Source organism: Sprattus sprattus, assembly GCF_963457725.1.
Source record: "Sprattus sprattus genome assembly, chromosome: 16".
NCBI lineage: Eukaryota > Metazoa > Chordata > Actinopteri > Clupeiformes > Clupeidae > Sprattus > Sprattus sprattus.
Genome location: NC_137914.1, coordinates 9,005,640 through 9,027,926, shown reverse-complemented (window position 1 = coordinate 9,027,926; position 22,287 = coordinate 9,005,640). Strand labels below are relative to the sequence as shown.

At 38.6% G+C, this 22,287-nt stretch overlaps 2 protein-coding genes across 2 annotated transcripts; both read left to right on the top strand.

Annotated features, from left to right (window-relative positions):
* Nucleotides 1-1,591: 1,591 nt before the first annotated feature.
* LOC308377781 (nuclear GTPase SLIP-GC-like) lies at nt 1,592-8,647 on the top strand (the record flags this gene model as incomplete). The annotated part of the gene is given in 20 exon segments (XM_080854518.1): nt 1,592-1,645; nt 1,648-1,677; nt 1,680-1,713; nt 2,535-3,191; nt 3,522-3,642; nt 3,803-4,025; nt 4,119-4,331; nt 4,439-4,633; nt 5,289-5,476; nt 5,643-5,679; nt 5,777-5,869; nt 5,955-6,042; nt 6,210-6,343; nt 6,439-6,618; nt 6,741-6,898; nt 6,980-7,109; nt 7,820-7,928; nt 8,029-8,162; nt 8,319-8,403; nt 8,592-8,647. Coding segments are annotated over 20 exon segments (2,919 nt in total).
* Nucleotides 8,648-8,834: 187 nt separating this feature from the next.
* Nucleotides 8,835-21,332, top strand: LOC308377780 (nuclear GTPase SLIP-GC-like; the record flags this gene model as incomplete). The annotated part of the gene is made up of 18 exons (XM_080854517.1): nt 8,835-8,850; nt 13,273-13,950; nt 14,960-15,080; nt 15,260-15,482; nt 15,584-15,796; nt 15,894-16,088; nt 17,962-18,149; nt 18,306-18,342; nt 18,441-18,533; nt 18,616-18,703; nt 18,905-19,038; nt 19,124-19,303; nt 19,424-19,581; nt 19,664-19,793; nt 20,466-20,574; nt 20,679-20,812; nt 20,964-21,048; nt 21,250-21,332. The coding sequence occupies 18 exons, from the start codon at nt 8,835-8,837 to the stop codon at nt 21,303-21,305; spliced, it is 2,838 nt and encodes a 945-aa protein (XP_080710643.1). The 3' UTR covers nt 21,306-21,332.
* Nucleotides 21,333-22,287: the final 955 nt, after the last annotated feature.

Below are 22,287 nucleotides of genomic sequence, written 5' to 3'. Positions count from 1 at the left end.
TGAATCCCATAAAAAAAACCTCTGAAATGTGATCAAGAGGAAGATGGATGGTCACAAGCCATGAAAAGAAGCCGAGCTGCTTGAATTCTTGCGCCAGGAGTAGCATAAAGTCACCCAACGGCAATGTGAAAGACTGGTGGAGAGCATGCCAAGACACATGAAAGTTGTGATTTTAAATCAAGGTTATTCCACCAAATATTGATTTCTGAACTCTTCCTAAGTTAAAGCATTAGTATTGTGTAGTTCAAAAATGAATATGAGCTTGTTTTCTTTGCATTATTCGAGATCTGAAGACACTGCATCTTTTTTGCTATTTTGACCAATTGTCATTTTTCTGCAAATAAATGATCTAAATGACAATATTTTTATTTGAAATTTGGTAGGAATGTTGCCAGTAGGTTATAGAATAAAACAAAAATGTACATTTTACTTTAACACATACCAATAAATAGTAAAACCAGAGAAACTGATAATTTTGAAGTGGTCTCTTAATTTTTTCCGCGGCTGTATGTTCATTAAGGAGAAAGTCTGTCATTTGTTCAAGTAGGCTACAGCATTAGGGCTCAAATACACATACGCGACTTTTTTCAGGCCGAAACGCTTCAGTAACGCCTTGGCAAAGTGCGGCGGCCAAAACAGAAGCGGTGCGCTTCCCTGCCTTGCTCTGAAAAGTTGAGAATAGTTCAACTTTTAAGCGCACCTAAAAAACGCCACAAAGACGCAACGCGTGGTGGAGAAGGGGCGCCCACGCAAAGCGCGCCGTACCATAGGAATCAATGCATTTGCTCGCGTCCCGTTTTTTAAAAACGCGTATGTGTATTTGAGCCCTAGTTGTTCTAATTAAAATATTTACATAAACATGCTTTGGGTATGTGGTCTTTTTCCATTGGAAGCTATCATATTTGTTACAGTAGCCTACTACTGGAAAAGCATAATTGTAATTGGTAGGTATGTTTAAGGTCAGTAAACAGTAAGCAACTCACCAAAACAAAGTGGAGGGGCAGTCACTGTCTTTGAGAAATTACACAATTCCTTTAGATGTCAATTCAAATGGTCAATGTAGTCCTCGAAACTATGTTCTAAATGTGCGAATTTTCATATATAAATATAGAATTGTAGGCAATGCACTGAATTAATGATCAATGAATGCATTAGCCTCTCTTCTCTGCAATTACGTGGATAGGACTGTTGGTGTACAGCCAGGTCTGTTTTTCAGGTTCCAAGGGCTCTCCAGAGATGTTTTTTTTTTTTTTGGACCCCCCCCAATGTCTTAACCATGGTTACGCCCTTGGAGGAGCAGAAAAGTGGGTACTAGGCATGTACGGACAGAACTGGAAAATGAACGATCACTCAAGGGATCTTTATGAAGGAGATGTTGTCATCTGGTGAAAGGGCAAGCTATAATGTATGGGTTTATCATTAGCATCTACTGTATCAGGCTGCCATGTTGTAGTTTCATTTTCCGGGAAATTGAGCGGGAGGCGTTGCTGGTAGATCTGGTTTGGGATGTAGAATGTCCTGTACTTGCTTAATACCCGATGCCATAGCCTGAGTAATTCATTTTGTCGTCACTTGAACAAGGTGAACTTTAATGCGTTTGGAAGTTCCAAAGCAAAAGTTATATCAGACAAATTCTAATTCAGTGCTACATTAAACAAAAGCGTAAGCAAAACAGCTAGAAGAAAAAGCAAAAGAAGCAACACCTGCCAAACAGTAAGTTATTTACTCCATCCACTTGCGTATTTCTTACTGCATAAACTGCATAGAGGAAAACAACACTTAGTGTTCAATTACAACTTTTTTACCCGCTTCTTCTGCGTAGTCTGTCTCAACCACTGTGACTGCTTGTCCCAGTCCTTTGGTGTTAGGTGAATACACATGTCAACTTTTACGGATATTTTGCAGAAATTAGATTTCTCCCATTTCAATGCTTACGGGAATTATACGGAGTGATTGACGCGGTTGGTTTATGACACAACCTTTATGCCAAAAGCTGTTCAGGCCTTATAAATTATACATGTTCTAAAAGCTGATGTTATGAGAATTTAATTTCATTCCTGTATTGGTCTCAAGAGTTTGTATTTTACCCCGTTTCGAACGCACCCTTTGTTTCCTTGAACATCATTACACGTGATAGAGGCCCATTGTGTATGACGCGGTTGTTTCGGTTGGTAGCCTGCCCCTATATGCCACGAAATCAACTATACAAATTGAGTCTGTGGTCTCCAGCCCGTACAAATCAGAACACCACAGCACCTGGATTGAGAGAAACAAAAAAGACAAAAGTTCTCACAATGTTTTTGTCATTTTCATTGCAAAAAAATAAATAAACGAATTGCAAAATCTTGGAAACTGGTTATTTAAGCACGTATTTGAACGGAGGCTGTTTTCGACAAATAACAGATAAATATGCAAAAAAATCATAATTTATTCAAGTGATTATTTTAATTTTGCTCAATCTTATTTCCAGTGGTTTAGATTAATTGTTAATTAAGGTTATACTATTATTTTGCAAATGATTTAATCTTCTGCAGTGAGGCTTGTGTTGCTTGGGAAGAATGAACTGGACAATGGCCGAGTGGGAAACCTCATCCTTGGAAGAGATGCATTTCAGACTAACCTTGAGGTTTCTGAAGAACATGTAAGTGAGAGAGTCAGAGGACAGGTGGAGGGAAGACCCATCACAGTCATTAACACTCCTGACCTGTTTCATCCACAACGCACACAACATGAGCTCTCTGTGGCAGTGAAAGAGTGTGTGGCACAGTCTGCTCCAGGGCCTCATGTATTTCTACTGGTGCTGCAGCCTGACAACTTCTCAGAGCAGGACAGACACAAAGTGAAAGCCATACTGAACTTGTTCAGCGCTGAGGCCATGAACTATACCATTGTGCTTACTACTACTGTTAGAAGTGCGCGCCATGTCTCTACATCTTTCACTGGTGAAAAAGAAGACCATTTAGGCCTGATCATACAGGAGTGTAAGATGAGGTATCAAATATTTGATGAGATTAACAGATTCAGCCAGGTCCTTAAACTCTTTGAGAAGATAGACAAGATGATGGAGGATAATTGGGGAAGACATCTCGTCTGTGAGGAAGTTGGGGTGAAACCAGGAAGCAAACAGAAAGCAAAAAGAGGAAGAGAGAGTGATTATCATGAAGAGGAAGAATGGAAGAAAAAGAAAACAGGTAGGAACCTGTGATAAATAACTTTTAAAAAAGCGTTTGAAAATCCTGCTCTGAACAGACAAGCTACTGATAGTGTCATCATTCCATAGTAAATACTGTGATACATCCATCTGTTCCACAAATTAAATTATAGTGAGAAATAATAAAACATTTTATGGAAATTCTTCAATAGTTAGTTCAATAGCTGAATGATCACAGTGGTTATAGTCCAACCTGTCTTGATACTGTGGTCAGATGTGGCAAAAAGAAATGAACTCTCACATTTACTCTCACTATAGGTCATTCAAAGAACAGATATTGATTATGCTCTTATGGTCTTTTAATTTATAGAGATTAAAGATATTTCAGCCATACAGCAAGCACAAGAGGTCATGGCACAGGTTCAACACAGACTTGAGAAAAAAATCAAAAACCATGCCAAGACCAACAAAGAATTTATGAACTTCATCAGGTACATTGCCTGTTTCAGTAAAATAGCACTAATTAACATGCATAGTAATGTTTTCCTGAATTTGCTGATAATTAGAACAAACTGTCAATCTATGATTTGTTTTGTTGCTGTTAATTACAAAAAACTATCTATCTATGACTTATTTGTTTGTTGTGTCCAGGGACAATATGACAGATCTGCTAAATAAAACGACACAGAAAACCACTATTGGTGTGTTTGGAAAGACAGGAGATGGTAAAAGCTCCCTGATAAATGCCATCCTAGATGAAGAGGAGCTGTTACCAACAGGGACACTTGATGCCTGTACATCAGTCATCATACAAGTGGAGGCTGGGGCTGAGAGAGACCAGTACACAGCAACTATTGAATTCATCTCAAACGAGGTTTCTTACAACTGTTACATTACCACTGTCATGTAACAACTCACATCCTATGTTTAAAATGAATACTGAAAAATACTTCATGTTCATTTGTAGGCCTGGGAAAATGAGCTAAAGAGCCTTCTAGATTTTCTAGCCGAACAAAAGGAGAGGGATGAAACCATCTGCACAATGGCAGAAGAAAAGATCGAAGCACTGTATGGAACGAACGCAACTGGAAAAAGCTTTGATGAACTGATGAAGGACGATCGTTCACCAGTTATTGCAGACATGCTTAGGTCAAAGACTAAAATCATCTCAAGGTGTCAGGTTAGTTACAGTTCTTGTAGCAGTAGATTGTAATTCTATGTAAGTTCAAGTGAGTTTATGTACAGCTTATATTTGTGAAAAATTATTCTAATTCCACGCTTAAACAGGCCTCAGATCTTTCTGAAGCAATCAAGCCTTATATTCAACATCATGAGTCTGACCTTGGGGGATTCTATTGGCCAGTAGTGAAGACTGTGAGAATCAAAGTCCCAGATCACCAAGGGCTTCTACAGAACATCGTGCTAGTTGATCTCCCTGGAAATGGAGACTGCAATCAAACCAGAGACGAGATGTGGAAATCGGTAAGTGCTCACTGTAGTGCTCTTTGTCACAAACTGAAGGAGATTCTGGATGCATGTGCAGGTTAGCGCACAACTTATTTGAATGAAACAAATTACTTAAAGGAACTAACAGGATCCTTGTGTCAGACCTCACGTTTAGACACCATATTGACAGTACAATCCCACACCCGATCAAACAAGTGGAAAATGAGTAGTATTGATACAAAACAGAAGAAAGCCAGAATAAGCAAAAACAGGTGCAGTTAATTATTTGACTACAAGGTTAACTGAGGGACAGCAGTATAAACAAACCCAACATAGAATGACCAGCAGGGGGAGAAAACCAGGGTGTCTCATCATCATCTTTTTTACATTCATATCTGAATTCATTAGTCGCATTTACTATTATTAATATGTTTTCATGTGTGCCATTACTTTAGCAAAGCTACAGGTTCCAATTGCATGATGAATGTCTTATTTGGCAAGTGATTATTTTGGGGGGAGAGAGAATATCGTTTTTTTATTTCAATACACTGACAATTTATATGTAAGTACAGACACCTATTTTAATTTTCATATTGGATAGATGAAACAGGTTTGGATTATACTGAACTAGTTGTTTGTAACCTATTCCATTAAACCAAACAAACAACAAAAACAGTATTTTTTTTCCTAGATGTTAAGGGAGTGCACAGCTGTTTGGGTTGTGAGTGCTATCAATCGAGCCGCATCTGATAAGGCCGCCTGGGAGATCCTGAAGAGCAGCATGACAGATATGGTACAGGGAGGGGCATGCACTCGCATCACTTTCATCTGCACCAAAACTGATGATATGGATGCCCAGTCTTACATCAGATCAAAAAGGTCAGGCTTTCTTTTTAACCTCGGGTTTTTCATGTTTTCAATGTAAATGTATGCAGTACTTAATATTTTGTTCACTGTATTATTAGTTTTGTTTAATAGGTTATTGGGTTTAAAACATTATGCAGAAAACTACAACAATTACATATTTGGTTTTCACCACCCTTAGACTGAACAATAAAGATCTACATATCACAGCGGAAAATGTAAGTGAAAAATGGATACAAACGACACCGCTTCATGAGATGATAGATCTATGCGAGATGAAATACAAAGTGAATTATTATTCTCCCTATTTACCAGGTGTCAGAGAGAAAGCTTAAATGCATACAGCACAGGAACAACATGGCCAAGAATCGTGTGAAACAAGCCTTTGAAAAACAGTGCCAACTTCAGGTATTCTTCTCAACCAGGAGGTGTTTGTGATATATTTTTGTGATCATACAGCTGGTTTATTGACCTATTGTGATTTTTTTTTCAGAAATATTACAAAAAACGCTTTTCAGTGTATACTGTAAGTTCACGGGAGTTCTGCTCAAAGGAGCCATATCTGAAACAGGAGGACACAGGTAGAGCATCATCAGTTTTACTAGTTGTCTCTTTTTTTAATTAGAGGAGTGTGTGCTGTTCATCATCACCCATAAAGGGACTTGTATTCAATGAAGTGAGCACAGACATGTAGTCATTATAGCTGACAAAGACTTTATTTATTTCTTTGGGGATAAAACCCTGCTAGAGATACCAAAGCTGAGAGAGGTGCTAAGGAGACTTAACCACAGTCACGCCAGCAGAGTGGCCTCACAGTATTTTACAAGTGCCACAGGGATCCTGTCCCTCATACAGACATCCAAAGATAACAACAAGGAGATGGTAAGTGTCACCATTAGTGAAGGTGTCCTTGTGTTGTCTGTAATTTAGTCTTGTCTTGAGGAGAACCTCAGATGTTTCTATGGTATGTGTTTCAGAATATGGACAAAGATAAGCTGCACAATGAGCTGAATAAGAAGCTGGATGATGCACTGAAATGTCTACGGGTTAAACATTTTGAGCCATGTTACGATGAACTGGAGAAGTGCCTCTCAGATGGAGTTAAGAAGTCAGAGAAGAAATGTGCTGACATAACCAAGAAAACCCTGGCTGTACCAGTAAGCACTACTACTTGTCAGATTACCAAAGTTATTTTATAGTCTGATATGTAAAACTGCTACAGATCTACCATGCTTTAATCCACATTTAATAAATGTAGCATTCAATACCATTTCCTTAGGCAGGCAAAGGTGGAGGTGGACACCATCAGACTCTATCAGCCTTGTGCAGAAATGAAGGTTACCTCAGGTCAAGAGATGGAGAAACAAGAGACCTGAACAAGTCTTTGGCTGAAATTATGTATGAAAGCATCAATGATAAGTTTAACGACTTATTTCCGTAAGTATTGTTACAGTAGTCTGAACAGTGCTATTTATCCACAACTCTCTGTGTGACATGTGTCCAATGTTATGTCTGCAGAAATGAAGGGGAAACTAAACAGTCAGTGCGGGAGATAGTCGAAGGATTCAGTGTCTGCTCGATCAGTGTCACTAAGGGCTACAGCAACCCTGCAGCAATGACTCACATTCTGAGGTTCTTAAAAGCTGAGGTAAGTGAGAGTGCTTACACCGCTCTAAACACTGAGGTGAGAAAAAAGAAAAACTAGCCACAATATCCTATAAGTACAGTTAAAATATGCTACGACTTCTAATAGCTATGGGGGGTGGGGACACAATTCAACATTCGTTTGTAAAATTAATTTTCCTATTATGTGTCCCACATTTGTCAAGTGTGGTGAAACAATTAACATTCCATGAATTTATTTAACTTTTGTGAAATTGCCAAGTATGTTCACAATGTGACTCCACTATAAAGGCTTACTGCTCCTTTTGGAAACTTCGGTTGGCCTTCTAGTACTGTTTCATTAGTACTCTCTTGTACTTGCACTGTTGTACAAACCTTCACTTTTACTCCGAGGAATGCATAACGATGCATTATGATTTAACTTTACTAGAACGTATCAACAAAGTACTGAAAGTGTAAAACTTGTTTTGAAATGCTAACATTATAGGATAGTAAGGGAAAATAAAGGAGGAAAATGGAAATCGATACTTCTTAAAACACTAACACTTTTAACAGTCTTACAACCACTTGTTTAAAAGGCTCCTAATGGAAGCGTTTCTCTTTTAATTGGAATTTGGTGTTACTGCAGTAATGCTGGTTGATAGTTGGCCAAAAAAAATAAACCAGTAATGTTTTCAAAATATACTAATGTTTTCTGAATGCAATATTTCATTGATTTCTCATGGAAATATACAGGAAGCCAAGCTGAAGCATTTGGTATACAGAGAGATTGCGCAACAAAAGAAGGAAATATATGCATCAATCACAGATACCATCAAAGAAGAAATGGTTCCTGGCTACAACAGTAAGACAGTGGAATAATAATGTGGTTAATTCCTCAAAGACTTATTTGAAGATTATGTAAGTTCAGTAATGTAAAGCAAATGTTCCTTGTTTGGCTGCAGAGGCTGAAAAATGTGTTGGACTGAAATCCATGATGGCGAAGCAATTAGTACTGAAACAACATACTGAGTCACTAAAGCACACCATGTTCAACAAAGCAAAGAACAGGATGCTGACTTCGTTCAGATATCTGACGGTTTGTTCACTTTTACATTTGAAGTTCAAAAATGACAATTCTTTAGGATTTTATAATTCTTTAGGAAGATTCAGTTATTCAGGTGAATCGATTAGTTCGGGAATCTTGAAACAAAAAGTTTGTGTGACTTAAATCTTTTTTTTTTTTCCTGGCAAGAAACAAATCGAGATGATGTTGGAAGAGAATCTACTGGAAGCTTTGGCTCACGCACGGACTGAATCCAACTTCCCGTTTAGCATGGGTAAGTCAGAACTTTATCTTATCCCATATTGATCTGCCTGAACAGTAAACTCACCTTCCAAAGCCTTGCTTGGACACTGATGTTGGTAAATCTGATCAAAATGTTTTCTCAGGGGTTTATGGCGCTGGGATTATTCAGCTTTCATAAATCACACGAGAAAGACAACTGACTGTTCTTCTTTGTTGTAGATGTCAGCGCTGAAATGAAAGAGCTGGAGATGTTATCTGCCCTAACTGATAAATAACAGCGCCAATAATCTAATGAAGAGTGGGTGCGGAAAACAGGTTTTTGTGAAGCCATGTAAATGTTTATGGCTGGGCAGACAGTTCAGAAATTACATATATAAATCTTCTATAGATCATGTAGATTTTTAAATTTTTATTTTGTGCATCATTTAACAATTTGATGCCAATATACACAAAGATGTCAAGATGGCGGCGCGCACAGGTGCGACAGCTTTTTGCACTCCAGTGTGGTGTTTTGTTATACCATTATGTACTAGTTTTTGTGTTTGTTATATGAGATTTGCATAGCTGCCAGGACTTAATTGACTACTGATTCTAAATGTTGTTGTATGCTAATACAATGAAAACAAAGGTTTTTAATTCAAATGTCCTTTCTCTCTCTCTTTCTCTCTTCCTGTGCTCTGTTGGGACATAGGCTGTTACTGACTCCATCCTATAGTAGTTTATGTCTAAGTAGATATAATACAGTAGGCTCATGAGTGTCAATGTGGAGGTGTCTGATTTTAATTCAGTGATGTTATTTTGTTAGTTGCTTTAAGCAACCTTTTAGATTTGTCTGATGGCTAAATGTGTATTTTCAGTCCTTTCTATAATATTCTCTGTGAACAAGGGGTTTTGTATTGGTTTATCTGATTCAGCAGGATGACTGAATGTACATTAATGAATGAATATCAACAAATAAAAAAACAAACAAAATGTAATTTTATTAACAAATGTTGTAGTGAATAATCATATTGGTTGTTAGGATACTTTTGAGTATTTTTGAGGGAACACAATTGATTTTTGAGGGATTTGGCAGTTATTTTTCTCTCATAATTTCTCAAACAGGTTTAAGGTATGTTTGGTATGCAGTCTTTCTGGTTGTTATATGCATCTCTGCAGTTTCTCCTGGTCCATCAGGGCCTGAGTAGGGTGACATAAGTGCACGTGCGCTGGTAATGAGAGGTAGTAAATCACACGGTAACCGGCGGAGCCCCTGGGCTACATTTAGAGAGCCGCACTGAGCCTGGACCAAGTCACCATTACATTGATTTTTGGCTGTAGCTTTTGTATAAACGCTAACACCTTTTGGTTACACGTGCAAAGGGCTTCCATACAGCTCCCCTGAGTCTTTACCCCAAGGAAACACTCACAAACACACACACTCACGCTGTGGTGGTCACATGTAGGGAGGTCTTCAATGCGTCACCCTTGACTCTTTACATTAGTAAACTAACACACTCACACATAAGCAGAGATACACAGAAGAACTCTCACTCACACACACACACACACACACATACAAACAATGGGGGTCACTTCCATGTGTCTTGCCTGAGTCCTTGCCCAAGGAAACTCACATATAAACACACACACGCACATTGTGGTAAATCCATAAAATACTAGAAGGCCACCTGCTCTTTAAAAACTGTTCCCTTTTGACGGTTGAGCCGTCCAAGGAATGCACAGAGAGCTCACCCCACATGCCACCACTCCACATGGCCGCGCAAGCATTAAAAGGATAGCACTAGAGAGGGCCTTTCACCTTTTTATGGCACCTGCCAGCCACCGTAGCTTCTCCAACATGCTTGGAAAGGAGAAGTATTCAGTTGATTGTAATATGAAGCTTTTCTACTGGATGCCACTAAGTATGATATTACTGTATGTGCCCTTAACACAATAACATCAATAATAACTAGAGCTGGATTGTGAAGTGTGATTGCTCAATGGCAGCAGAGGATCGCAAATATTAACCACACAGATCAGACATGGTAATGAAAGCAGTGCACAGGAAATTGTGCTAGAGTGTGTTGAAGAAATTATAAAGAACACACCTACATCGATGAATACAGACTTCTCTATATTAATCATCACATTACCATTACCATCAACATCAATCAGCATCTCCCCTGCAGAGACTGGGATGCACACGCATATCACATAAATGTGCAAAGTTTGTGTGCACATGTGGATTGAAGACGGGTGGGCGATGAACACAGTTAACTGTGCCAGTTCCACAGAGTGGATAGTGAGCACACATAAAGCCAGCTGCCTTTGCTTTCTTAATAAACAAGGTAAGCTTGTTAATGATAGGGACAGTAGGATGTCTTCTGTTCCAGAGGAGCAGAAAAGTGGACACTAAGACACTTGTAGAAAAACAATGGTTATGTCTGAGGCACTCACAGACTACTTGGGGTTGTGAATTAACCTGAATTAAAATTAGATTGTTGAGGTGATATCTTGATGTGTATCAGTTGCTGTCTCTGGTAGTGACATGTGTCTATACCCGCCGTGGGTATGGAAGGGGGTGGGTCTTGGACACAAGGGACCACTGTTGAGGTGTCTTGGGCCTAATTCAATGAAAAATCGATGAAAGAAAGATGCCTGCTTGAAAACTGTGTGTGCGTGTGTGTCATTGGGGGGAGGTAAGACCTAGTGTTGACAGTAAAAGTTTTTGACTTTTTTTGTCATGTGACCCTAAATTTAGTTTGCATTCCACCTTTTCATCTTGCTGTGGAAGAAAAAATCATGTGGTTGAAGCGGTAAGCATATTTTTTAGATTTTTTTGGGCATATCAGGTATAATCATTCTCATATCAAAAAGTTAAATCAGAGATGCTGAGTCATGTGTACTGTAGCTGTAGTTTGCACTTGCACTGCCGCCTCACAGCAAGAAGGTCCTGGGTTCGATTCCCGCATGGGGCACTGTTGGTCCTGGGGAGTAGGTTCTCCCGGGCCTTTCTGTGTGGAGTTTGCATGTTCTACTAGTGTTCACTAGGAGTTTCCTCCACTAAGAACCCCAACAGAAAAACACGCAGAAGAACTGAACTGTCTGTCCATGACCAAGACGGATCACTTGACTTGGTCCCCGGGCGCCTAAAGGCTGCCCACTGCTCCTGGGGGTCCTGGAAGAAAGACAGTCCAGGATGGGAGAAATGAAGAGGTTAAAATCACTGCGACCTCAGGCGTGTGTCTATGTGCGTGTCCTGTGTCGCCACTAAATATGCACTTGTGTGTCATTTGTGCAAATAAAAACTGTAAAAACTATATCATGTTTATAGGCTAAAAATTTTGCTGTTATGCCAAACATACAATGTAGTCTTTTCCGAAAGTGAAAAAAAAAATCTGTGTACGTCCGTCAAAAGGAAGACATATTTGTCTAATTTTCCCTTGGCTACAGGTAAAAAAAAAATTATAATAATAAAAAAAAAAGAATACTAACTGAAACTCCCCATTCATCTGCACATACACTTTTTATATTCTGATTTATTTCATGGTGAACTTCCACATCAATATAACTTGTTAGCCAGTCTGCCTCAGACAGTGATCCCTAATTGATGTACTAGTATTGACATATGCTGCTTATGTTAAATAGATACTTTATTAATCCCTAGGGAAATGTAGGTCATCTAGAAGCTTATACACTTTTATAACTCACAGACATAAATCACATACACATAAGGAGAACATGTTCACAAGGAGTGGGGTGTTTACAGATACAAAAATGGGTCTGACGCTATGGTACAATATGCATTGATTGTGACAGTGTTGATACCAAGGAGGGAAGTTTTCTTGTGCTGCTTGTGAGGGTAGTGAACAAAGATAGTGTTCTTGTGCTTGTGTGGATAGTTTAAAGATAGTGTTCTTGTGCTTGTGTGTGTGTGTGTGGATAGTTCAAGGGGCTAGTATAGCCAGATGGGCAGTGGGTTGGTATAATAATGAGATGAGACAAGAAGAGAAGGGGTGGGCAGACTGAAATGTACAGAGAGACAAAAGGGTTGGATAGAGAAACAAGAGAAAGGGGATTATGAGAAGGAGAGGGACACAGGTTAAACCTGACTTGAGCGTGTGTGGTATTGGTATTGCTATACATTTTTAGCTTTTCTACGGTCTACTGTTTTACGCTCATGGTCAGGGAAGCACAGAATTTAAGTTTAGTCTCGTTTCGTTTGTCATTTAATTGAAGACACATTTTTACCCATCCAAGTAGCTTATGTATTTTGCTGTAAACACTGACATGGCGAATCTGTTGGGCTATAGTCATCTGGCGAGTGGGCAAGCTATAATGGTTAATTTATCTGAGAAATATCGGGGGGGGGGGGGGGGGCTCCATGTAGTAGTTTCGTTTTCGGAGAATTTGAGTCGAAGGGCGTTGCCCTTCCGCCTTATAATTTGTCTGATATAAGGCTTAGTACTTTACATCCAAACGCATTCAAGTTCACGTTGTTCAGCTGACAACAAAATGAAGTACTTAGGCTCTGGCATTGGTTATTAGCTCACGCGAAGTTCATTACAAAGTTGAGATGGCAAAACGGATCAAAAGTATTGACGCACCACCATTAAGTAAGTTATTTCCTTCAGTTTTTCGCAACGCCTCACATTTTTTCCTGCAATAATTTGTTCATAAAATAGAGGAAAACAAAACCTAATTTTAAATTGCAACAAAAATCGTGGATGAGGAGTGGTTATTTTAGCACGTATTGAACGGAGGCTGTTTTCGACTGTAAACAAAAAGATAAATATGCCAAAATGCATAGTTTCTTAAAGAGATTATCTCAATTTTGCTCAATCTTAATTTCAGTGGTTTGGATTAATTGAATATTAAGGTTATACTGTTATATTGCAAATGGTTTAATCTTCTGCAGTGAGGCTTGTGTTGCTGGGGAAGAATGAACTGGACAATGGCCGAGTGGGAAACCTCATCCTTGGAAGAGATGCATTTCAGACTGAAGCCCTTGAGTTTTGTGAAGAATATGTAAGTGAGAGAGTCAGAGGACAGGTGGAGGGAAGACCCATCACAGTCATTAACACTCCTGACCTGTTTCATCCCCAACACACACCAGATGAGCTCTCGGCAGCAGTGAAAGAGTGTGTGGCCCTGTCTGCTCCAGGGCCTCATGTATTTCTACTGGTTCTGCAGCCTGACAGCTTCTCAGAGGAGGACAGACACAAAGTGAAGACTATACTGAACTTGTTCAGCGATGAGGCCATGAACTATACTATTGTACTAACGACTGTTAGAAGTGCGCGACATCTCTCTACAGCTTACGCTGGTGAAAAAGAAGACCCTTTAGGCCTGATCATAAAGGAGTGTAAGATGAGGCATCACATATTTGATAAGATTTACAGATTTGACGAGAGTCAAGTTCTTAAACTCTTTGAGAAGATAGACAATATGATCGAGGAGAATGGGAGAGGACATCTCACCTGTGAGGAAATTGGGGTGATACCAGGGGGCTCATCAGGGAGCAAACAGAAAGCAAAAAGAGGAAGAGAGAGTGATTCTCATGAAGAGGACGAATGGAAGAAGAAGAGAACAGGAGGTAGGTAATTTTTTAAGTAAGGGATAATGTATTGTCCGGAGGTCATTCTACAAAAATTATTCCCGACGGGGCGAACAACACCCCGACGCTCAGCGGAGGGTGTTGTTTTGTACCGAAGGGAATTATTTTTGTAGAATGACCGACGGACAATACATTATCCCGCTTATTATACGGGTACTTGCCAAAAACGATAGAAGACATTCCTCCAACATATCTCTTTTTAATGATTTAGGTGCCGTTTCATGTGTCCCGTTTAGAAATAAATAGTTCTTCAAGCAAATAGAACTTTGAAGTTTCAGGTGTTGCATAGCAACCCATTACTTGCTGACTTCAAATTACTCTCTACTGTTGCGTTAAAATGACTGGACTTCTGGCGGAATGATATGAAAGATGTGAATTAGAAGTACAAAACCCGTTGCCAATGACAGCGGTGATTATCTTTCGCAGAGGTCTGTTAGCAGGAATTAATGTATGGGTATGACGTAGGGATGGCCCATTCAAATCAACGGTACTTTTTGGAACGTTCTGAAGAGCCGTATAATAAAGGTCTATATCATTTCCATTAAAAAAGTACTGTTGTGAATGAAGACGGCTCTTCTGTGGGTTACCATATGGTCAAGCTACTGATAGTGTCATCATTCCATGGCAAATACTGTGTCACATCCATCTGTTCCACAAATTAAATAATGATGATAAATAATAAAACATCTTAAGAAATTCTTCAATAGTTAGTTCATTAGCTATATGATAACAATTGTGATAGCTGAATGATAACAAGATCAGCAGGGTGATTTGGTAGTTTTGGAATGTTTTGGTTTTGCGCACATCCAACAGCCCTATGACTTCATCTTATCCATTCACAATCATTCTCATCCAAGTTTTAGATTAAAGGATTATTCAAACATGTCTGGATACTGTGGTCAGATATGGACTTTCACATTTACTCTCATTATAGTAAATTGTCAAAGAACAGATATTGTTTATGGTCTTATGGTCTTTTAATTTATAGAGATTAAAGAGATTGCAGCCATACAGCAAGCACAAGAAGTCATGGCACAGGTTCAACACAGACTTGAGGAGAAAATGAAACACCATGCCAAGACCAACACTAAATTCATGAACTTCATCAGGTACATTGCCTGTTTCAGTAAAATAGCGCAAATCAACATGCATGATAATGTTTTCCTGAATCTGCTGTTAACTAGAACAAACCTTTGTTGCTGTTAATTAGAACACACTATCTATCTTTATCTAGCTATCTCTTTCTATCTATCTATGTATCTATGACTTGTTTGTTTGTTGTGTCCAGGGATATTATGGCAGATCTGCTAAAGAAAACAATACAGAAAACCACTATTGGTGTGTTTGGAAAGACAGGAGATGGTAAAAGCTCCCTGATAAATGCCATCCTAGATGAGGACGAGCTGTTACCGACAGGGACACTTGATGCCTGTACATCAGTCATCATACAAGTGGAGGCTGGGGCTGCGAGAGACCAGTACACAGCAACTATTGAATTCATCTCAAAAGAGGTTTCTTACAACTGTGAAATTACCACTGTCATACTGTAATGTTAAAACTCACATCCTCTTTTTAAAATGAAAACTGAAAAATACTTCATGTTCATTTCAAGGCCTGGGAAAATGAGCTAAAAAGCCTTCTAGGTTTTCTAGAAGAACACGAGGAAAGGGATGAAACTATTTGCAAAATGGCAGAAGACAAGATCGAAGCACTGTATGGAAAGAATGCAGCTGGAAAAAGCTTTGATGAACTGATGAAGGACGATCGTTCAACATCTATTGCAGCCATGCTCAAGTTAACCACTAAAACCTTCTCAAGGTTTCAGGTAAGTTACAGTTCTTGTAGCTCTAAATTGTAATTGTATGCAAGTTTATTTACAGCTCATATTTGTGAAACATTATTCTAATTCCATGATCAAACAGGCCTCAGATCTCTCTGAAGAAATCAGGCCTTATATTCAACATCATGAAGCTGATCTTGGGGGACTCTATTGGCCAGTAGTGAAGACTGTGAGAATCAAAGTGCCAGATCACAAAGAGCTTCTACAGAACATCGTGCTAGTTGATCTCCCTGGAAATGGAGACTGCAATCAGACCAGAGACGAGATGTGGAAATCGGTAAGTTCTCACTGTAGTGCTCTTTGTCACAAACTGAAGGAGATTCTGGATGCATGTGCTGGTTAGCGCACAACTTATTTGAATGAAACAACTGAGTTAAAGGGACTAACAGGATTCTTGTGTCAGACCTCAAGTTTAGACACCATGGGCCGTATTCACAAAGCCTTTTATCTTACCACTAGGAGTGCTCCTAACTCGCGCTAAAACCTTTTACGTAGGAGTAATTTCTTAAAAGTGATTCACAACGGCTCTGAGACCTACTCATACTAAGGATAATACCAACTCCTAAGCTTAAGATAAAAACTCCGTTGCTATGGATGACGTCGCTTCTCATGCACGAGTTTAGAAGGGGTGAGGACGGTGATTGGTTGTTGACAGGCTCTCTCATTAAAAACTCATTCGTGACGTCTCTCTAACAATCCCACTATATCGACTGAAAATAAGAGAATAACCTAGGCTTCAAATTAAGTCATATTAAATAGTTATGGACAGTGCAGTTAGCAGAATGCACACGCATGATGACAAGTTTGTGCATCCAACGGGAATGACACTTAGCACGTTAAGAGAAATATAAAGCGATCAATATAAAATATGGCAATTGCATGTAATCAAGGCAGTAATAATTAAAGCACCCAGCAAACTGTTAGGATATTATATTTCCAGCCCTTGACCACTTCAAATATCAGCACATACGGCCCTTCAAGCCCTCCAATCTTAATTGATCAAAGCGAAACGAACGTGAACCGTAGCCTAGGCGAAAGCCTACTGGTCCCAATAGCCACTGTCACCCCAGCGGCATCCAGCTGGTAAGTTCTCAAAAACCTGCGACCGCTCTCCGTTGAAATGCACCAGTCATCGGTACATCCAGGCCACGGTGGACGAATTATTGTAATGTGTGTCCCGTCACTGGACATTCCTGCGATCGCCATGGAATTTACTTTGATATTGTGTAATAAGCGATTGTCTGGATAAACTGTTGGATGATGTGGGGTCTACAGTGCGTTGATAGTTTGATGAATTAAACGGCTGACTGATGATTCCCAGTGTCGTCAGTTGCGTTTTCCGCGAAGCCAAACAAAAATCTTTATGTTTCCAAACATTTCGCTTCGGGACACATCGTTGTTTAAAGGCGTCATTGCATCCCGCGCTAATTCTACGACAATATTAATACCTTCACGGTTTAAGCAATGTCTTTTATCAATTCCAAGTCGGCTGCAGCCATCTTACGATTTTTTGTGAATAGGTCTTAGTGATTTAGGAGTCCTCATGAGGAGTTTTAAGCTGTCCTAGACTTAGGTGCTACTTTTAGGGATAAAATATTTTGTGAATTGCTCTTAGTAAAAAAAATTAGGAGTCCTACATTTAAGACTGACACGCCCATTATTTTTAGGAGTTTCTCCTAAATTCGACACTTATGACCTACTTTTAGCCCTAAGATTCTTTGTGAATACGGCCCCATATTGACAGTACAATCCCACACCCGATCAAACAAGTGGAAAATGAAGAGTATTGATACAAAACAGAAGAAAGCCAGAATAAGCAAAAACAGGCACAGTTAATCATTTGACTACCAAGGTTAACTGAGGGACAGCAATATAAACAAACCCAACATACTGTAGCTTGACCAGCAGGGGGAGAGAACCAGGGTGTAACATCATTAAACAAACCAATTTTAATTTATTTATAACATTTTTTAGGAGAAAATATAATTTATAGTTCCAATACACTGAAAACGTATATAGGTAGAGGCGCTTATTTTATTTTTCATTTTGAATAGATGTAACAGGTTTGGATTATACTGAATTAGTTGTCTGTAATGAGTCATATATTCCATTAAACCAAAGAAACAACAAAAACAATAACTTTTTTCCAGATGTTAAGGGAGTGCACAGCTGTTTGGGTTGTGAGTGATATCAATCGAGCCGCATCTGACAAGGCAGCCTGGGAGATCCTGAAGAGCAGCATGACAGATATGGTACAGGGAGGGGCATGCACCCGCATCACTTTCATCTGTAGCAAAACTGATAATATGGATCCCCAGTCTTACATGAGATCATTAAGGTCAGTCTTTTTTTAATCCTCAACCTTTTGTGTATGTAAATGAATGCAGTACTAAAGAGTGTGTTCAGTGTATTATTTGTTTGGTTTATTAGGTAATTTTAAAAACAGTATGCAGAAAACAACAAAAATGACATATTTGATTTTCACAACCCTTAGACTGAACAATGAAGATCTACAAATCACAGCGAACAATGTAAGTGAAAAATGGATACAAACTGACACCACTTTATTAGATGATAGATCTATGCCAGATGGAATACAAAGTGAATTATTATTCTCCCTATTTCCCAGGAGTCGGAGAGAAGGCTTAAATGCATACAGCACAGGAACAACATGGCCAAGAATCGTGTTGAACAAGCCTTTGAAAAACAGTGTCAACTCCAGGTATTTCTCTCAGCCAGGGGGTGTTTTGATAGTTTTTTATGATCATAAAGTTGGCTGATTGACTGATTCTGATTTTTTTCAGAAATATTACATCCAAAACATTTCAGTGTTTACTGTAAGTTCACGGGAGTTCTGCTCAAAGGAGCCATATCTGAAACAGGAGGACACAGGTAGAGCATCATCAGTTTTACTAGTTGTCTCTTTTTTCCATTAGAGGAGTGTGTGCTGTTCATCATCACCCATAAAGGGACTTTGTTTATTTCATGAAGTGAGCACAAACTGAGCAGATTCACTTGGCAATGTAATCATTATAGCTGACAAAGACACAATGTATTTTTTTAATTCAATTCTTTTGGGAAAAACCCCGCTAGAGATACCAAAGCTGAGAGAGGTGCTGAGGAGTCTTAACCACAGTCACACCAACAGAGTGGCCTCACACTATTTTACAAGTGCCACAGGGATCCTGTCCCTCATACAGACATCCAAAGATAACAACGCAGAGATGGTAAGTGTCACCATTAATGAAGGTGTCCGTGTGTCTGTAAATTTGTCTTATGTTGAGGAGAAACTCAGATGGTTCTGTGTTTTAGAATATGGACAAGGCTAAGCTGCACAATGAGCTGAGGAAGAAGCTGGACGATGAACTGAAATGTCTACGGTTTGATCATTTGGAGCCATGTTATGATGAACTGGAGAAGTGCCTCTCAGACGGAGTTAACAAGTCAGAGATGAAATGTGCTGAAATAACCAAGAAAAACGTGGAAGTACCAGTAAGTGCTTCTCCTTGGCAGATTTAGTTATTTTATAGTATGATATGTAAAACTGCTACAGATCTACCATGTTTTAATCCACACACTAAATGAATTGAACATACAATATAATTTCCCTAGGTTGAAAAAGATGGACGTGGATACCATCAGACTCTATCCGCCTTGTGCAGAAATAAAGGTTACTTCAGGTCAAACGATGGAGAAACAAGAGACCTGAACAAGTCTTTGGCTGAAATGATGTATGAAAGCATCAATGAAAAGTTTAATGCCTTGTTCCCGTAAGTATTGTAACAGTAATCTGAAAAGTGTTATTCGTCCACAACTTCTCTGTGTGACATGTGTCCAATGTAATGTGTGCAGAAATAAAGGGGAAACTAGACTGTCAGTACGGGAGAAGGTCAAACGATTCAGTATCTGTTCGATCAGTGTCACTGATGGCTACAGCAACCCTGCAGCAATGACTCACATTTTGAGGTTCTTAAAAGCTGAGGTAAGCGAGAGTGTTTACACCGCTCCATCTCTATCTTTGTGGTAAATATAACACTAACAGTGAGGTTTAAAGAACTGGCTTAAAAGAACTGGCCACCATATGATAGTAATGTAAACATATCAATACCACGTCTATGACTATGGGGGGAAAAAAACACCTAATCATTCATTTGTAAACTTGATTTCCCTATTACGTGTCCCACATTTGACTAGTATAGTGAAACAATGAACATTCCATGAATTAATTTAAATTGAGTTGAGTTTACAGTGTAGCTTCTCTCTATAGATTTCATTTGGAAACTTATGTAGGCCTTCTAGTTCTTTTTACATAGTTCTCTCTAGTACTTGCACCATTGCACAAACCTTTACATAACAATGCATTACGTGTAGTGAAAGTGTAAAACTTGTTTTGAAATGTAAGGGAAAATGGAAACCCACGCCTCTTAAAACACTCCAACCCTTTTCACAGTCTCAAAACCACTTGTTTTTGAGGCTCTGAATGAAAGTGTTAATCTTTTCAACTGGAATTTGCTTTTGCTTTAGTAATGCTGATTAATAATTAGCCCAAAATATAAACCAATAATGTTTTCAAAATGAACAGTTGTTTTCTGAATGCAATATTTCATTGATTTCTCATGAAAATATTTCATTGATTTCTCATGAAAATATACAGGAAGCCAAGCTGAAGCGTATGGTATATAAAGAGATTGCACAACAAAAGAAGGAAATATATGCATCAATCGCAGATACCATCAAAGAAGACATGAGTCCTGGCTACAACAGTAAGTCAGTGGAATTGTGGTTAATTTCTGAAAGACTTATTTGAAGAGTTATGTGATTATGTAATTTGGGTAATATAAACTAAATGTTGCTTGTTTGGTTGCAGAGGCTGAAGAATGTGTTGGAACCAGATCCATGATGGTGAAGCAGAGAGTACTGATACAACATACTGAGTCACTAAAGCACACCATGTTCAACAAAGCAAAGAACAGGATGCTGGTTTTGTTCAGAAATCTGACGGTTTGTTTATTTTTTCAAGTTTAAGAATACAAATTCTTTAGGATTGTCGATTTCTTGAGGAGGATTCAGTTACACACGTGAATCGATTACTTTGAGAATCTTAAAGCAAAATGTTTGTCTGACTTGAATTTTTTTTTTCTTTCCTTGCAAGAAACTAATCGAGATCATGTTGAGAGAGAAGCAACTGGAAGCTATGGCTCATGCACTCACTGAATCCAACTTCCCGTTTGTCATGGGTAAGTCCGGATCTCAACAGATCTTCATCATATCCTGTATCCATCTGCATGAACAGTAAACTCACATTCCCAAGTCTTGCTTGGACAGTGATGTTTTTAAGTCGGATCAAAATGCTTTCTCAGGGGTCTTTGGCGCTGGGATCATTCAGCTCTCATAAATCACACGAGAAAGACGACTGACTGTGTTCTTCTTTGTTGTAGATGTCAGCAATGAATTTGCAGCACTGGAGAGGTTATCTGCACTAACTGATGAATAACAGCGGCAAGAAACTAATGAAGAGTCGGTGAGGACATTTTATTTCTGACACTGTGTCTATGTGTCTATGGCTTTTTTTTGTAGCCATAGACACATAGACATAGTGTCAGAAATAAAATAAAAAACAGGCCCTGGTCTCTGTAAAGGCTTGACACTTAAATTTAATAATTTAAGAATGTTAGATATAGAAAACAGGCCATGGGCTCTGTAAAGCGCCTTGAGACGATTGTATTGTTTTGGTTATAATGCAAATTAAGTTGAATGAATTAAATTGAAAACATCACCCAGTTTAAAATAAATGTAGATCCTGTCAGTATATAGAGTTTACTTCATTACAAGTGCAGAATGAAGAGGCTGAAAAGTTGTACTTTGTAGCTGATTATTACTCACTTTGGCATTACATAATTGAAATTCAGAAGTGCTGTTTTAGTGAATCTCTTTAACTACTGTCTATGAGCCTACTGCCTATTCAATGAAATACGTATTTTATACATTTTTTTTTTATATTTTTCACTTTTCATTTTATGCTTCATTTAGAGTAAAAGTATGTAGCAATTGTACTTCAGGATTAGGATTAGCAATTTTACTTTAAAATAACAACTTAAAAAATGAGGGTGCTACAATGACGTTTAATATGGAGAATGGCCTTTGTGCCATTGCCATACCAGGGTCCGTAAGGCAAGGCAAGGCAGGTTTATTTGTATAGCCCATTTCATACAACAAGGCAACCCAATGTGCTTCACAAGTTAAAAAAAAAAAAAAAAGGATGGTCCTTGCATATAAATAGAAGTTACAAAAGCAATAATAGTAGCAAGTAGATAAGAATGATAAGAGTTAAAATTAAAATGTAGTAATGTAAGTAAAAACATACAATCATGGAGAAAAAAAAATAGATGCAAATACATAAAAGCAAATAAGAACACATGTTAATTAAAGGCATCTCTGAACAATTTAGTTTTTAGTTTGGTTTTAAAAGTGGCAAC